General features: G+C 40.0%; 1 protein-coding gene across 1 annotated transcript; it reads left to right on the top strand.

Annotated features, from left to right (window-relative positions):
- Positions 1-903: 903 nt before the first annotated feature.
- On the top strand, positions 904-14312 carry LOC134749057 (uncharacterized). The gene is made up of 10 exons (XM_063683965.1): positions 904-1023; positions 2940-4357; positions 4611-4766; positions 5829-5984; positions 9655-9726; positions 11009-11105; positions 11600-11698; positions 11790-11938; positions 12098-12271; positions 14153-14312. Exons 1-10 carry the CDS (start codon positions 904-906, stop codon positions 14295-14297), a joined length of 2586 nt encoding a protein of 861 aa, XP_063540035.1. The 3' UTR covers positions 14298-14312.
- The last annotated feature ends 2451 nt before the right edge of the window (positions 14313-16763 follow it).

The following is a 16763-nucleotide window of genomic DNA, read 5'->3' on the forward strand; positions in this document are numbered from 1 at the left end:
GCGTTCGACAGATTAATGTCATTAGTAGGAAACGTCAGTTGGACCGCCCAACGTGTGACGTCATCACGCTCTGTCGAATTCGCGCCAAAAATTATGAGCGTTTCAACCGCTCAAAAATATTTCAACATTTTAAATATTTTTTAATAAAATAATGTTAAGGTTTACAAAAGTATTTTTATCATTTCCGGTGTTCCAACGATATAAATTATGAATCCAAAAATAAAAATAAATTCATGCATGGAGCTAATTGTGTTGACAGGAGGGACATTATTCTGGAGGAGGTTTTAGATTCGGCGCCGTCTCTTTACCCTTTCGTGTACCAATGTTACTCGGGTCACTCGGGTGCTAGCAATTTGTATCTCAGACAGCTTAATTTTATCGCAAATGGGGGCACAACAGGGTGATCCTTTGGGTCCTTTGATTTTTTGCTTGTCGATACAAGAGGCCATTGTCGCTTTGAGCTCGACTCTTAATGTGTGGTACATACCTCGACGCGACGATGGTACCATTAGTGGAGCGCCTGAAGCGGTAATCGAAGACTTTGAAGGAGATTGTTTTGGAGGTTAACTCAACAAAATGTGAGCTTTACTCTTGTGGTCCCATACCGGAAGAGTTGCTACCTGGTAGTGAGAAGGTTGATAAAACTTCTTTATCTTTGTTAGGGGCGCCAATATTTCCGGATGGTGTCAGTGCAGCTCTGAATACTAAGAGAGAGGCTCTTGAGGCAGTACGAGGTCAATTGGGGAACCTGTCGTCCCATGTTGCCTTAACTTTGTTGCGTAATTGTTTTGCCACGCCGCGGATGACATATCTTTTAAGGACGTCTCCGTCGTGGCTTTTTGTCAACGAAGCAAGGGAGTTGGATAGGCAGTTAAAGTTGACCTTTTGATGTTCTTGGTCAAAATGGGACCGTCGTCCTCCTCTCGCTCTTGCCTCCTGCCGTGTCCATGCCGCTCCAAACAACCGAGAACTATCACCATGGTGCAATCTTCCAACTATCGCCGAACCAGCCGCCGCGCCAGGGTTGGTGTTTGTACGTACATATCTACTCTACTTATAGCATTACGCAAATCACTGTCATATGACAATGTCCATTGACGTTTTTGACGCCTACTGTCAAACATGCGACCAAAGACCAAAGAATATAATACTCACCCAAAGACTCAAGATAATATAATTTGCGTGATAGGCATTAGGGAAATCGCTTCGTGCGTGGCAAATCTGACGGAAAGGGCCAGCCCCCCCCCCCCCCCCCCCCCGGCACTGGTGAGGAGTAGGTATGTTCATGTACTGTCTACTGTAACTGTTAAACTGTTAACACTCGTTATGAACTAAAATGGAACTAATAAAAAAACCATACTAAATTGTTGCCATGTTTAAACATTTTACGTCAAAAATGTGACAGTTACGTAGGAAGTGGCGCCCTCAATTATTTTCTACAATTTCTTGTCGGACTATAATGGGTATCTCGTTGTGATATTGCCGCCCGCCGCCGCCGCCGCCGTGCGCTGACGGCGGGTATTTTACTACACGTGAATAAATACTTTGACTTATTTTAATGTATTTTATTGTTTCATTTCTATCTACATACCTACCTATAACTATAACCTATCATGTTGACAGATAACGAAAGGTCAACAAATGTAAAAAAAAACCGGCCAAGTGCGAGTTGGACTCGCGTTCCAAGGGTTCCGTACATTACACAATTTAAACAATGTATTTTTTATGTGAAACGTGCATGAAATGTCTTTAAAAAACCCGTAGGGGTTGGATCAAAAACTAAATAATTAAGTCCGACTCACGCTTGACTGCACATTTCTAATAGGTTTTCCTGTGATCTATAGGTAAAGATCTATTTTGTGTATTTTTTTTTTAATTTTAGACCCAGTAGTTTCGTAGATAAATGGGGGGGGGGGGAAGGTCATTTTTTGCCTATTTTCTTGAATAACTTCTAAAGTATTTATCCTAAAATTATGGCCCCCATGTTTAAAATTAATTTGTTTACGTTACATATCCGTCTCTGGGTCACAAACTTACATACGTATATCAAATTTCAACTTAATTGGTTCAGTAGTTTCGGAGAAAATAGGCTGTGACAGACAGACAGACGCACGAGTGATCCTATAAAGTATAAGGGTTCCGTTTTTTTCTTTTGAGGTACGGAACCCTAAAAATACGCACCTATAGGTTCGGCCAGACCAGAGGAACGCACCCTTATCGTATTAGTAAAATTTTATATATATAGGTATATAGTCCGTTCGGAAATAGAAGTCGTGGAATGTGTTGGGCCCCATACACTCCACGACTCTTCTCTTTACACACAAACTCTAAAAATTGCACAAAGAGTATCATTTCACCAATGAAGCTCGCATCGCAAAAGAAAAAAAAACGCCTTGACGTTTTCTCGTTTCAAAGTCGTCATGTTGCGTCAAAATTGCACTTAAATATAAGTAAACGGCTGCGAGCATGTTGGCTCGCGCCCGCGTCTGCCGCTCGCGCCAGTAACAAAATGTGTTGCGCGAGCCGTACCAAGGTCTCTAGCTACATTCACTTCTAGTAGTTGGATCATGGTAAGTTGGACTAGGTACACTCAAATCATACAAAGCGCTCGACCAAACGTACCTTGATTTTGCCGCTCGCCGCGCCACTGACGTCAAGTACGCGGCCTTAGATTTGTAGCACTATCCACACTGAAATGTAAAGAACCTGTAGCGTAGCTAACTAACCCTTTCATTACCACTGAAATTTTCTAAATTGCTATGAGTAATATGCAAGATGCCGGGCCAGCGAGCCGCCCGTCTTGCGTCTTCTTATCTATAAATAATTTTCGTTCAGTTTGTATAAGACACGACAGACATATTGAGGCATTGTGATAATTGCTACGGGCTACGGCGTAGCAATCGTAGTAAACCGTACCCAGAAAAGTTTTGTTTGTTAAGAGGATATCCTTCCTTCCATTTCAGGAGGAAGAATGCATGAGTGAATTGATTTGCGTCGTAAACAAGACAGATTCCGAGAAAAGCATTGCAACGACGAATGCGGACTCTCAAGAGTGTACGGAGGGATCGCGGTCGTCGGGTAAGGAGTCACGGTCCTCGGATAGGGAGTCGGGTAAGGAGTCGCGGTCCTCGGACAAAGAATCGCTGTCCTCGGATAAGCAGTCGCGGCGCACATACGTGCTAGCAGCCGACAGCGGGAGTGACTCAGCCTCCCCCTCCCCTTCTCCCTCACCCACCCGCGTCCATCCCGCCCTCCTCTACGATGCCATCTCTCTCAAGAGCACGTCCAACGTTAGCCAGTACCAGAAATTCACTATTGACGCCGCGGAGCCCATTCAAGAAGAAGGGTTCGCAGACGCGAACGACGAGCTGCCCGAGTGCCAAGCTGTCGACGATGACCCGAACACCGCGCAACTACTTATAGAATACTCATTGCACGCCCAGGAGACCTGCACTCAGACGAGCAAAACTATACTCGAACTAGCTCAGACAAATTCATGCGTAAAATATTATACTGACAGTAATGCCATTGAAACACAAACCTCCCGCGTATCCATTGTCGAGAACAAAACTATAGAATACAGGATAGAAGTAACGGGGTCGCAGACGCGATTCACGAGAAATGAAATTCCCTCGAGAGTGAGCGGCCGCGCCGGCGGCGGCGTCCGGCGACCGCTCGCCGGCCCCTGCCCCTCGCGAAGCGGCTCCGACGATTCCGGCACACTGAGGATAATCGACGACGAATCAGAAACTAAATCCACAGAGGAAACCGAACCTTCCGATCTTAGTGACAATAATACCTCTAAATACGATACGGACTTCACTGATTCACTCGAAGGCGACCGCACTCGGCACGATGACAACAGCGACGGGAGCGTCCCGAAATCCGTGGACCGAGACGTCGAGGAGCTGTACACAAATCTAGAGAAAAGTTTCGATTTACGTTCGTTTGACAGGCCTCAGGTGGAAACTCCTCGGTACGCCGCTCTGTCCACTTTGTCTGAAGAAACGATGAAGGAGAGCTCGGTGTCACGGCGAAACAGTACAAGAACGCAACCGAAAGAAAGCCCACAAAGAAACAGTGTCACAACGTCTGAGCTGAGGACGATCCAGCCGTCCGCAGAGGGTGAGAGTAAAGAGCAATGGAGACTGCCTCCCATCGGCCAGTTGGAACGCGGCGGCAGCCCGCGGCGGCGGCCCTACAGCCCCGGCGTCCGCGCGCCGCCCGCGCGCGCTTCGCGCGACCACGCTAGCGCCGACACCGTCAGCTACCTGGCAGCCGGAGAACACGCCAATCTTGCTACCAGGATTGGTAAGATATTCAATTTTGTCCCTATTCCACAGTATTTGGGACAATTATAACATATATGGAAGGATATAAGAGGTATAAATAGGTAAATCAAAGTTAATTACAGAAAGCATTACTTAGTGGCAAAGGAATGTCTTCAGTCATACTTAATGGCAAATCTATGCACGAACTATTTGCCAGAGAGAATGACACAACATTGTTGTAGGGTTCGTAGCCCCCGCCGCCGCCGCCGCCGCCGCCCCCGCCGCCGCCGCCGCCGCCGACCCGCACCGCTTGCCGTCGCTAGTGGGGCGCCGGGGCAGCCGCGGGGACGGCGCGCCCGCGCCCGCGCCCGCGCCCGCGCCCGCGCCCGCCCGCTCGCCGCGTGCATGCTCGCCCGACACCATCAGCATAGGCGGCAAGATCCAGCAGCTCAAAATGCCACCAGCTGACAAAAAGCATCTGCTCCACCAGTTCTCGTAAGACTCAGTTTTGGTTGAGTTTTAGATTAGGTACATTTTTGCGTTTTTATAGAGCTTGTAATTGATCAGGGCTCGCACAGTGTATTGTATACCAAGGAAACTATTGACAGCGTTGATAATTTAAGTTTACAAAGTAAGTAGTTGTAAATAAAATTAAAACCAAGTAAACAGGCCACCGGAAAGCAACAAACAAATCAAGAAAAAATTGGCCGAAGTAAGAGAAACTTAAAAATAATGCATATAGTAAATTTACACTAAACAGAGAAATTCATCTAAAAATTAAACAAAAAAGAAAATAAAACACTATCAAAACAAAAAAATTAAATAAAACAAAAAGTAGATATGGCCCTGCCGGGGATCTTGCAACCTCTTTGCACCAGTTGCACCGCACTCTACGCAATGATACCGCTGGCGCTGGGCCAGGCTATGTTCTGAACGGATTATTTTTTTTATTTTTTTTTATTTTTTTATTTCTTTAACAATAATGCATTGTGTTAGAAATCTTACGAACTAATTACATACATGCTTATAACTTAATTAAATTAAACTGAGTAATTATGGGACATGTCAGCAAATAAATATATTTTTAATAATAAAATTAAATAAATTAAATAACAAGTGAAGACAAGTGAAAAACAAATAAAATAAAATTCATAATTTGTAATAACTACATACAATTTAATTAATTATTTGATAACATGTCAATCCATACAAAAAAACAAATACTTAACTAAAAAAAAAAAAAAATTCATTTACGATGCACATGTCAAAATTAAATAGATTCATTATTGTACTGGAAAAACTCTTCAACTGAATAAAAACATTTTCCCAGCAAAAACGACCTCAATTTATTTTTAAATATGAACGGGTTAGACATAGCTTTGAGTTCTGTGGGTAGCCTATTAAAAACTTTGATAGCCTGGTACCGAGCACAGTACTCAGTGATTACAAGCTTTTTATACATTTTTTTGGGAAAAGTTTACGATTGCTTGTTCATGTAGGTAGTTATGTAGACATATTGATTTATGATGGTAGCTGATGCTATCTACCATTGCGCAGGAGCACCTCGAGTCCGTACAGCCGCAGCTCGTCGCCGGGCAGCGCTCACTCGCGCTGGGCGGCGGGCGCGGCGGGCGCGGCGGGCGCCGACGTGGCGGCGCGAGGCTGCGACGCGCTGTGCGCCGACGTCATCGCGCGCCTGCGGCAAGCCTGCAGGTCAGTCGCCTTACCAGCTCTTGATGAAGATTCCTAAAACAAATAGTTGTGGTGTTAAACGTGAGAAAACGATGGGATGCTGTGGTTTGTATACTGTAACTACTAAGGCGGTCTTCGTCTTCACACAGAATGAGGTTACCGCAATTAGAGTAGAGCGGCATGCGAAAAGCGCTTCGTCTGTAATAACTCCGTATAGTACACACTGAAGTGTAGGTATAGAATATTAGGTAAGGATTCAAATAACATGTAATTAGATCATAAGGATCATATAGCTTAGCGGTACCATATACGGAGAGTCATGTAAGACGACTCTCCCCATATTAGGTTAGGAATGTAATCCATATACGGAAAGTAATGTAAGATGACTCTCTAATAACCATTTGACACCTTTCACGTGTAGACCTCCCAAGTAGTGTGATTCATAGTTAACCTAGATAATTTAGTATATAAAGGATTGTATTTTTAAATAAAGGCATTATATCTTCAGTATTTAACCGACAGTCTTGTGTTTTACTTCTGTCTTGGGTCCCATCCTTACATGGCGATCCTGCCAGTGGCGTAAAGTCTACGCCATATGGCGCCTGCCGGTGCAGTAGGTGGTTCTGCACTGGCGGGGCGCGCTTCAATGGCAAAATTTCGAGTAAATAATTCAAGAAAATAATTTAAAACTCTTAATATGTGGACATTCGCAAGAAAAAAAAAAGAATGAAAAACTAAAATATCAAAAAGCAAAAACTGAAAATAATAAACAAACAATAATTTAAATAAACTAAAATAATGTGTGGGAAAGTGGACTCTAGTGATAAACATACGTAAAATTAAATAAAGCAAGACATAATATGGACAAGAAGGCAAGTGATATACCAGCGCCGGTTTGCTAATATAACGTAAATAAAACTATTTTTGTGAGAAATCTATCAGCGTGAAGGTAAAAACGTGATTTAACTATTCGGATAAATAAAGTATTGTGCATATCCGCGAACCAAGACTGCCATGTGTGTATGTGATATGAGTGATGACTGATGACAGTCATTGCTATCCAGTAACGAAAGCTGTGGGCGCGGCTGGATGACTCTAAGTGGACCCAAATAGACAAGAAGAAATGGACTCCTATTATATTAAGGTACACTCAATAATTGTGTTCGAGATTTTAATTATTTTTTAAGAGTGTACATGTGGATATTTAATTTGACTGTCATAACAAGCTGTATTTTCAGGGTAGTTATTTTTTTTATTGCAAATATCTAAGGTTAATAAAATGTATTTAAAAAAAACAAGTTAAATTCTTAGATGTAGATTCAATAAATTTAAAAATAGAAATATTACATTCTTTTAACTTCTTCTTAATAGATTCTTAGGCGAAATGCATTAAATTTATTGATTTTATAATGTTTATTTTATTATAAGGTAAATTAAGTAGATATATGTCAAGTATGAAGGAAAATACATAGGATACTTATAGTAAGAAGATATGACTTTACCGGATTTGACTTTGTTAACACGGACTTGATGCATAATAAACAAATAACGAGGAAGAAAATAAGTGATATATATATATATATAGAAAAATTAAACGTGGAATACATATAATATGTAACAAAGATTAAACGAAAAAAGGTTCAATATTATGATATGTCTATGAAATAAAACTTGATATTATTTTACTATGGGATATGGAAAATTAAATGTTCGTAGGTAACATTTTGTAAAGTGAAGTTAAATGATTATTTTAGAAAATGAAGTTATTATAATGTAAAGGACTGGTTTAAAGAGAAAATTCGCGAAGATAGAAGGTTAAAATTGTGAGGATTATAAAGTTGTGTTAAAGATGGCAAAGCTAAGCAGATAAGTTTTTATGATGCAATTAGCCTGATCACCTAAGAGCGAATTAAATCCTTATATGTTGTAGTTTTGATGGTTTGTGAGTAATATGAAGCGGATAATAATTGTTTTTAGATTATGAGGAAAATTAATTATTTTAAAAGAGATTATATGAGAATAATGAGAGCGGTAATAATGATATTCGTTAGCTTCAGTGGCCCGAAGGGAACTGTTGTGCGAATTAAAACAATGTAGCAAGGTACACCGGGATACAAGGGCAGGCACGAAATCCTTGTTACCTGATCATGATTCGGTCGAGCTACCTTTCGTGAAGGTCCTTGGACACGTGGTATGTTTGTTAAAGAAAGGAAGTGTTAAAAGAACTGCCTGTTAAGTAATAATTAATGGTATAAATAATATATGCGCAAAAAAGAAATAAATAATAATAATAATATACCTTGTATCCTGAAAGAAATAATGAATAAAATAATAAATGAGTGAATATATGATATATTGAAGAGATATTGTAGCGCTACAGAATAGATAATTATGCTGTATACCCTTGCAATGAGGATCGCATACAGTGCATGTTTTATAAAAGAAATTGTATGAACACAAATAATAAACATAATAAGCATGTGAAGACGTCATAAAAGAGAAAGAGATACATAAATAAATTGTGAAACATTATTTTCTTGCAAGTAAATAGGAAAGACGATACTATGAAAAGTTATGCATACTGACAATATGAAAAAAAACCTGTGTAATTTAAGGTACCTAGGATTGTGACAAATAATTAATACGCGTATTAATCAATGACAATGACAATGAGAAATAAGAGAATTAATAGAAAAGGAGATTGAATTAAGAATTACTTTGTTATCAAATAAGTTTAATTTTATTAAGATAAGAGATTTTTGTATTATTAATGGTTTTATTTTAACATGTAAGTAAAATGTTATTTTAGCTTAAATTTAAACCATACTTATTATAGTGGAAGACATATGAATATTATTTTTGTGTTATGGATAAATAATTATAAAAAAAAATGTCACAAAAAAAATGAAGTGTAAAATATATATATGTATATATAAACAAAAATATAAAAAATGTAAAAAAAAAAGAAAATATATTCAATAATATATTTTTCCTTTTCCAAAAGGAGGGAGATGAAGTGTAGGTATAGAATATTAGGTAAGGATTCAAATAACATGTAATTAGATCATAAGGATCATATAGCTTAGCGGTACCATATACGGAGAGTCATGTAAGACGACTCTCCCCATATTAGGTTAGGAATGTAATCCATATACGGAAAGTAATGTAAGATGACTCTCTAATAACCATTTGACACCTTTCACGTGTAGACCTCCCAAGTAGTGTGATTCATAGTTAACCTAGATAATTTAGTATATAAATGATTGTATTTTTAAATAAAGGCATTATATCTTCAGTATTTAACCGACAGTCTTGTGTTTTACTTCTGTCTTGGGTCCCATCCTTACAACACATTACTGCAGATTACTACAACAATATCTATTCTTTTTTTTATTATTATTATAAACTGATCGGCGATTGGCCCTAGTCACACCTGATGGAAAGTGAAGACAGGGCCTAAGATGGAGCTCACCGGTTCAGTAACAGCCTATTCACTCTTGTTTTAAAGAGACCGAGGTCATATTGATCAGGGAATACAGATGGCGGGAGCGCATTCCATTCCTTCATTGTTATGTTATGTGATTATACTGATTATATTTGGTATGGAACCAAATATACCCAAAATACTTATCGCTAAATTCACCATCATACTCCATTTAAAATAAAATTATAAGTTTACTTACTACTGTAGCAGTTGCGCGCGGATGACATTCGAACAACACGTGAGCCGGTACGAGAGCAGCGACAGCTGCGGCGCCAAGTGGTACGTACTTCAACACAATTCTTTTTTCACCTCAGCAGCTCGAACAAGCCTACTTTCGTCACTCCCTGAAACAATGTAGCTTTTTAATTTAGTGAAGGCAAAGATAGATATAACTCCGTAATAGATGGATACAGTCTAAGGAAAAAACTTGCCTCGAAAATCACGAAAATTTGATTCTAGATCAGATGGCGCCACTAGTTTTGGCCTACACTCGTATAGAGGGCGTTGACTGTTTCGTTTGTTATTTATAATTTTAACGTATACCAGTGAAAGAACATGGGTCAAAATCATATAAAAATAATTAATGCAAATAAAAAAATCATTTATCCATATTTAAATACATTTTATCGTATTTTTATAAATATTTATTTTTAGTTTTAAAGTGTGTCGACAGATGGCAGTGAATTTACTGGGGTTACAAAATTTACTATGACAGTACCGCTCTAGTATAAGTTACTCTATGGTGAAGGCCATCAACTTCATACTTTTATTACATTTTTTTTATAGTATGGTACGGTACGGTACGGTACGGTACGGTACGGTACGGTAAGGTACGGTACGGTACGGTACGGAACGGTACGGTACGGTCCGGTCCGGTCCGGTCCGGTCCTGTCTCGTATCGTATCGTATCTTACTAACTGTTCTGACTACTGAGGTGAAAAATTATGTGTGCAACACGAGAGCAAAGTTATTTTACATCTCGTGTTTTTGAGTCCCTCGCTACGCTCAAGATTCTACCTTAGAATCTTTCGCTTTCTCGGAACTCAAAATAAACACTCGCAAGATAAGCCAACTTTCCTCACTTGTTGCACAAATAACTATGGCATGTTAATTGTTAAGAGAAGTATTCTGCTGTAATTACGAGTACTTACAAAATATTTAAATTCTGCAGCCCCTGTTCTCAATAAAATTGTAAAAGAGACCGCGTTAAAAATATTTCTGAAGCAGTAAATTGATGTTTTTTGTTGCCAAGTTTACATTTTCATTCAGTGAAACTTTTTACGTGTTTCAAAGAGCTTTTGAGCCACTAATTACCCTATCAAAAATTAAGTTGAAAAAACGAATATGTTTCATACAATAGAATAGAATAAATTTATTCAAAAACGCTTAAATTTTAACTTAAATATTACTTGAGACATACAGAACCAACTTATTATTAAGCGTTTTTGTCAATAGCACAGTTTTTGTCATTGTCATAATAATTTTGGTCGCTACTATACCTATAGATGAGCACGTGTGTATTGTATTGAATGTTCGTGTGGTGTCCGTGTGGTGTCCGCAGGGCGGCGGCGGTGGAGGTGATGGAGGACATCCCGCGGCTGTTCCGCGGCTTCTGGCCCGCCGTGCCCGAGCACCGCTTCGCCGACCTGCTGCGACTGGTACTCGTGTCGTATTATGCTCTGTTTATTATCAACATTTCACTTAGCTACACTACACTTCACCATCATCAATATTACACTAGCTCCATTATTACATACACATTTGAATACCAACTTTAGCCAGTCTCCTCGGAAACCACAGACCACAGGGACAACGCCGTTTTCGAAACGTCGGAGGTAAATTTAAAACTTATTTTACGTGAATTGTGAATAATAACGAACTATTTGACAGAGCGAACGACCGGACAACATTGTTGTAGGGTTCGTAGCTCTCGCCGATCCGCACCGCTTGTCGCCATTTAGGGTTCTAGTTAAATTGGACATTCCATAGCGTAATAATTACCTATTGAACAACCAATTTAGCTAGGAATCTAATGGCTGAAACAATCGCGGAGTGTGATGGTATATTCATTGCAACCGCAAATGCGCATGGCTGCTAAGCCCGTTAATGATTATAATTAACAGTTCATAATGTTCATATCTGGTTCACTCAGGTGACGGCACAAGTGGAGTCTCCGCGAACGCGCGTGGCGCGCGCCGCGTGCGCCGCGCTGGCCGCGCTGCTCAGCCACACCGGCTACACCAAGAGACCTGTGAGTTATTGTACTGTTATTGTAACACACGCAGGTAGAGCCCGTAAATATAAATAGCGAGAGTTACATCAGTTTAAATGTTTGCGCGCAGGATTTCGACGAGGCGTTGGCGGCGCTGCTGGGCAAGACGGGCAGCATGGCGTCGGCGCTGCGCCGCGCCGCCAACCTCGCGCTCGACCAGATAGTCGCCGCCGCCGCCACCGCGCCCGCGGTCACCTCGCTCTGCCTCTACGGTGCCGAGTGAGTGTCACATAATGCAATGCTGAAGTGTTCCAGCATTTGGACAAAGTCGGAACGCTACTAGTTGATAATATACCTAAATGATGCCTTCAACGTATGCCTGAATGTAGGTATGTATAGGTATTATAGTTAGTCGTATTTGTTTGTTGTCACTGTCAGTCACAAGAGCGGGCTAGTGCGGTGCGCGGCGGCGCGGCTGCTGGTGGTGGCGGCGGCGCTGGCGGCGGGCGGGCGCGGGCTGCTGCGCGCGCGGCCGCGCTCCGCCGCCGACGCGCGCCGGCTCGTGCTGCGCTCGCTGGCGGCGCTGCTGGACGACCGCAGCCAGGACACGAGGTTCCAACCAAAAATTATGCACTATAATCTGAGCCGTCCATAACTGTGTATCATTTCAGTTAGCTCTGAGCTGAGTGAGGCAGTGAGCATTAAGCGTAAAACTCCCGTCTTATCATATGGCGCGGCGTTTATCCGGTTCATTTTATTTTAAAGAAAGAAAGAATATGTATTTATTGCCACAACAGCGAATACAGAAAACACAATATCAAAAAAGTTACTTAACCTATAAACATTATACCTATAACCTATAATCTTAACCTAATATCTGTAACTTAATAACTAAACATTTGCTGTGAGAAATGGTTTGGGCGTCAGCATATTTTGTGAGGCTTTATGTTGGATGTTGTCGTAAAATAGCTTTTTTAATACAGTTGCTCAAAAAGTGCTACTTTACGTAGCTATTTAGCGTGCGGAAAGTTATTTTTCGCGAACTAGTGCTTTTTATGAAATAAAACTATGAAAACGGATTATATCGCGTATATTGAATTTATAATACATCCCGACGTTTCATACCCAGAGAAGCGTTACATACCCAGAATGCTGCGCGAGGCCATTGAGATTAAGAAATATCCAAACTTTAATAGGGAAGATGGCTTTTCTCTACCACCAGCTTGGGATCCTGTAGTCCACCTGATAAAGGAGCAAGCGAGACATAGACTGTGAGACCGTAGTGTTGGATGATGCTGGACATTCTGATGTTTTGAAAAGATGTGTCCCGCCGAGTTTGTTGCCGGTCCCATATTGGGATACCCTCCTACAATTTAGGAGGGAATTAAATCTTCTCGGGTCCGTGGTGTAGGGTTGGAGCCGGCATAGTTTATTTTTATCGCGTATATATATATATCTTTACTTGAAAAATAATTATAGTGTATAACTAGCCTTATGAACCGATTTTGCATGTACAACCAGCCTTAAAGTTTGTAGTCTATGATTGTTCATTATTTTAGTATGTGGGTATTTTTGCATTTTGTAATTTTTCCTCAGTCACCCGTTGACCACGAACGCTGTAAAGAGTTCGAAACGTCGGGATGTATTATAAATTCAATATACGCGATATAATCCGTTTTCATAGTTTTATTTCATGAGTAACTATCGCGGTAACCGAAGACAATAGTGCTTTTTACTTTTCCAATTTTTTTAAATTTATTCTTGTTCCAATTCATGACTACTTATTGATGAGTGTTAATATTAGTTTCTTTAAACGTCGTAATCAACATAAAAACCTACTGTTAATGTAAGAATACGAAAAATATACATATTTCATATTTTATTACTTACCTCTTCATCATTATAACACGTCTATTTTTTTGCAAAACCGTTCTGAATAAGTTGTCTGAATGGAACGGATCGCCTGTCAAAGAAGAGGCGTTTTTTCTTTCTGCTTTAAGTTTCCAAAGGCAACATTCGATATTGTTTTTATAAATGTACGATACACAAATAATCGTAATTAACGATATTTGGGTAACAATAGTACAGTGTTTTATATTTACAATTGTTTCTGTCTTATAGAACATGCATTTAAAAAAAATCATCGAAGTGGGTTCAATAATAATAACACCCAGCTAAAAAAACACCTCTTTATAATGTCAGTGTCAATGATGTCACAGAATTAATAATATAAAAGTTTCGAATTCCTTACTTGTTGTTTTTCTTATTTTTTCGCAACTGTATTAAAAAACGTCGTTCGATACACGTGCGGAAATGTCATTCTTCACTCGTCCCGAGTCTTGCCACTCGCCTACGGCTCGTGGCAAGATATCTCGGTGCTCGTCAGGTAATGACATACTTTCCGCACTAGCATCGAAATGTACTATTTTTAGTTTTGGTCAGAACAACGTATACATAGACGTGTTCGTAAACATGAATGTATGTTTGTGCCAGAAAGTACGCGGAGCGCCTGTACGCGCTGCTGCGGCCGCTGCCGGGCTTCGAGGCGTTCTTCCTGGCGGACGTGGACGCGCGCTCCGCCTGCCGCCTCATGAAGAAGCTGGACCCGCTGCTGGCCGCCGCCGCGCCGTGTCGGTGACCTCCCCCCCCCCTCCCCTCTCCCCCCACGACGCCCACGCCCCCGGACCCGGACCCGCGCAACACAACACAAGTATGTCATTATTACTGTTACTCAATACCGGCCTTCGGTGCATGTTGTGGTAGTTCAGTGTTTTCGTCGATAAAGTTGATAACGGTGATAAATTTAGTTGTGTTTTTAGCAAAATGAGAATAATATAACAATTATACTGATATCGCAATAGGTTTTGATATGGATTTATTGTACCTGAACTTTGTACTGTTGGTTACTATAGAGGGTTCGTTGCTATCTACAGTATGTACTTTCATTTATTTTCATCTCGACGAAGAATTTGCGGATTTTTGTGAAATGTGAACATCTTAGTACAGTGCAAATGTACACTGAATGTCTATAATGTAAGGAATTGTTATGTAATGTTCCAGTGCATTCAGGGCTTGCGGTCGTAAGTCATATAAGGGGACCTCCGAGATAAGCAACACATTGTTGAATAAAGATTATTACTTAAGTAACTAACAATAACGTCACAGGTTTTCTTGTAAGTCGTGTCGTGTATATTTCATGTTTACGTAAGTTTGAGTGTATATTTCATGTTGGTGTAAAATCATGAATAAAGGATTTAAATGTATGGATAATAGTATTATTGTATTTAACTTGTACTTGCGCAGTGCACGAACTCGATAAGTCAGAACTAAGTAAGTTAGGTGGCGCATATACTTTTTCCCCTCACTAGCTCGGAAAGCAGTCTATTATCCTTTAAAACAAGCGGGGAAAAACGCATTTTATCCACTAGTGGGGAAAGTAATTTGACCTTGGATGGAGCGTGTTTAAGTAGCTTGACAGATAACAAAACGTAAAACGCTCATGATAATGGTTCGTTCGATATTAATTATCATTAAATAAATGGTTTGAGAATCTAATAAAAAATACCAAATTTAGCTTTATTTAATAATTTTAAGTCATAAACCTTCAAATTCCATAAGACGTTACATTTTTTGTAATGATGTTAAATATAATTCTGAACGCACAAGTTGAGTCGATGCAATTTCAAAACGCATCGTTGACATTTCATACGTCAGAACAGAAATGTCAACATTGTCAACAAAATTTTTACTGTTCTCACCGACTCACGTAAAAATCATAATTTCTAGTGTTTTCTGTTATAATATCGTAAAAAAATTAGTGATTCCAGTGATGAAGATGATCTAACGCCTGTGGATGTTGCACTTTCCTCGCTATAGTGAGGGGAAAAGTTTTGTGTTACACACGGGTGCAAATGTATTTTACTTCTCGTGTGTTGAAACACTCGCTACGCTCAGGATTCTATTTTAGAACCACTCGCTTCGCTCGTGGTTCAACTATAGAATCCTTTCGCTTGCTCATGTTTCAATTCCACACTCGCGGGTAAAATACAACTTTGCACCCTTGTATAACAAATAACTATTTTTTTTATTTATTCTATATTAAAATCTTACATTACATCAGACAGAAAAGTGCCGTGAAACCCTATCGGGTTTGTATCGACACTGCATTCGTGGATACATTTTACATTGAAACATTGTTGTGGTACATAGGAAAAATAAAAATTATATAAAGTTAAAAATGAGATTACCTAATTACAATAAGAGCTATCGGCGGGTAAAACAAAATATCTCCCACTCAAGTACACAACTTGTAGCGACACATACTCTTATCACGTAGGTATTTACTGTAAATGACGGTAGTACGAGTTAGGTGTCCTGCGGGTTTGCGTCAATGGTGGCGCGAGCGGTGCGCTGTGTGCGCTGCATTGTCGTATTGTTTATCAATACCTATTTAATCATTATTGTCATCATAACCCGTCACCCGTAACGTAATGTCGCTAATATCGCCGTTAAGCATAACAATTCATGTTATTTTCCATACTAGATAAATATTATCATCGTTATTTCTAGATACTTATTTTTAACGCGTGGATGTAGTTACATTATAAATTAATTTTTAACAAGCAGAAACGTCTGCGATCGATGCTATTAAGCTTAGAATAAATTTAAAAGTGGAAAAATTACTGCCTTGGGTGAGACATGAACTCACGGCCTCTGGATTCAAGTCTCACCCAAGGCAGTAATTTTTCCACTTTTAAATTTATTCTAAGCTTAATAGCATCGATCGCAGACGTTTCTGCTTGTTAAAAATTAATTTAGAATGGGTAGCACATCGTAACTGGTGAATTTCCAATATGACTTGGAACTCCGGTGGCCGTTTAAGAAGTGTAACACTCTTACGGTAGATGTCGCTAGGGTCCCCTAGGGTCCCCTGGACCCATATAGTGGGAAGATTTGCTGACTATGGATGAGGTTTTGGTGGCTCAGTTGGCAGAGCGCTGGAGTATCTATCCAGAGACCGTGAGTTCAAGTCTCACCCAAGGCAGTAATTTTTCCACTTTTAAATTTAGTTACATTATGTTTGCGTCAATGTTGTAGTGGAAAA

This window comes from Cydia strobilella, chromosome 2 (assembly GCF_947568885.1).
Source record: "Cydia strobilella chromosome 2, ilCydStro3.1, whole genome shotgun sequence".
In the NCBI taxonomy this organism is placed as follows: Eukaryota; Metazoa; Arthropoda; class Insecta; order Lepidoptera; family Tortricidae; genus Cydia; species Cydia strobilella.

What these genes read in the sequence shown, in the direction of transcription:
- LOC134749057 (XM_063683965.1), top strand. Translation starts at nt 904, where the DNA reads ATGGGACCGTCGTCCTCCTCTCGCTCTTGCCTCCTGCCGTGTCCATGC. An exon ending in CATCTGCTCCACCAGTTCTC is followed by an intron (nt 4,767 to 5,828) that starts GTAAGACTCAGT and finishes ACCATTGCGCAG; the next exon opens with GAGCACCTCGAGTCCGTACA. An exon ending in CCGGCTACACCAAGAGACCT is followed by an intron (nt 11,699 to 11,789) that starts GTGAGTTATTGT and finishes GTTTGCGCGCAG; the next exon opens with GATTTCGACGAGGCGTTGGC.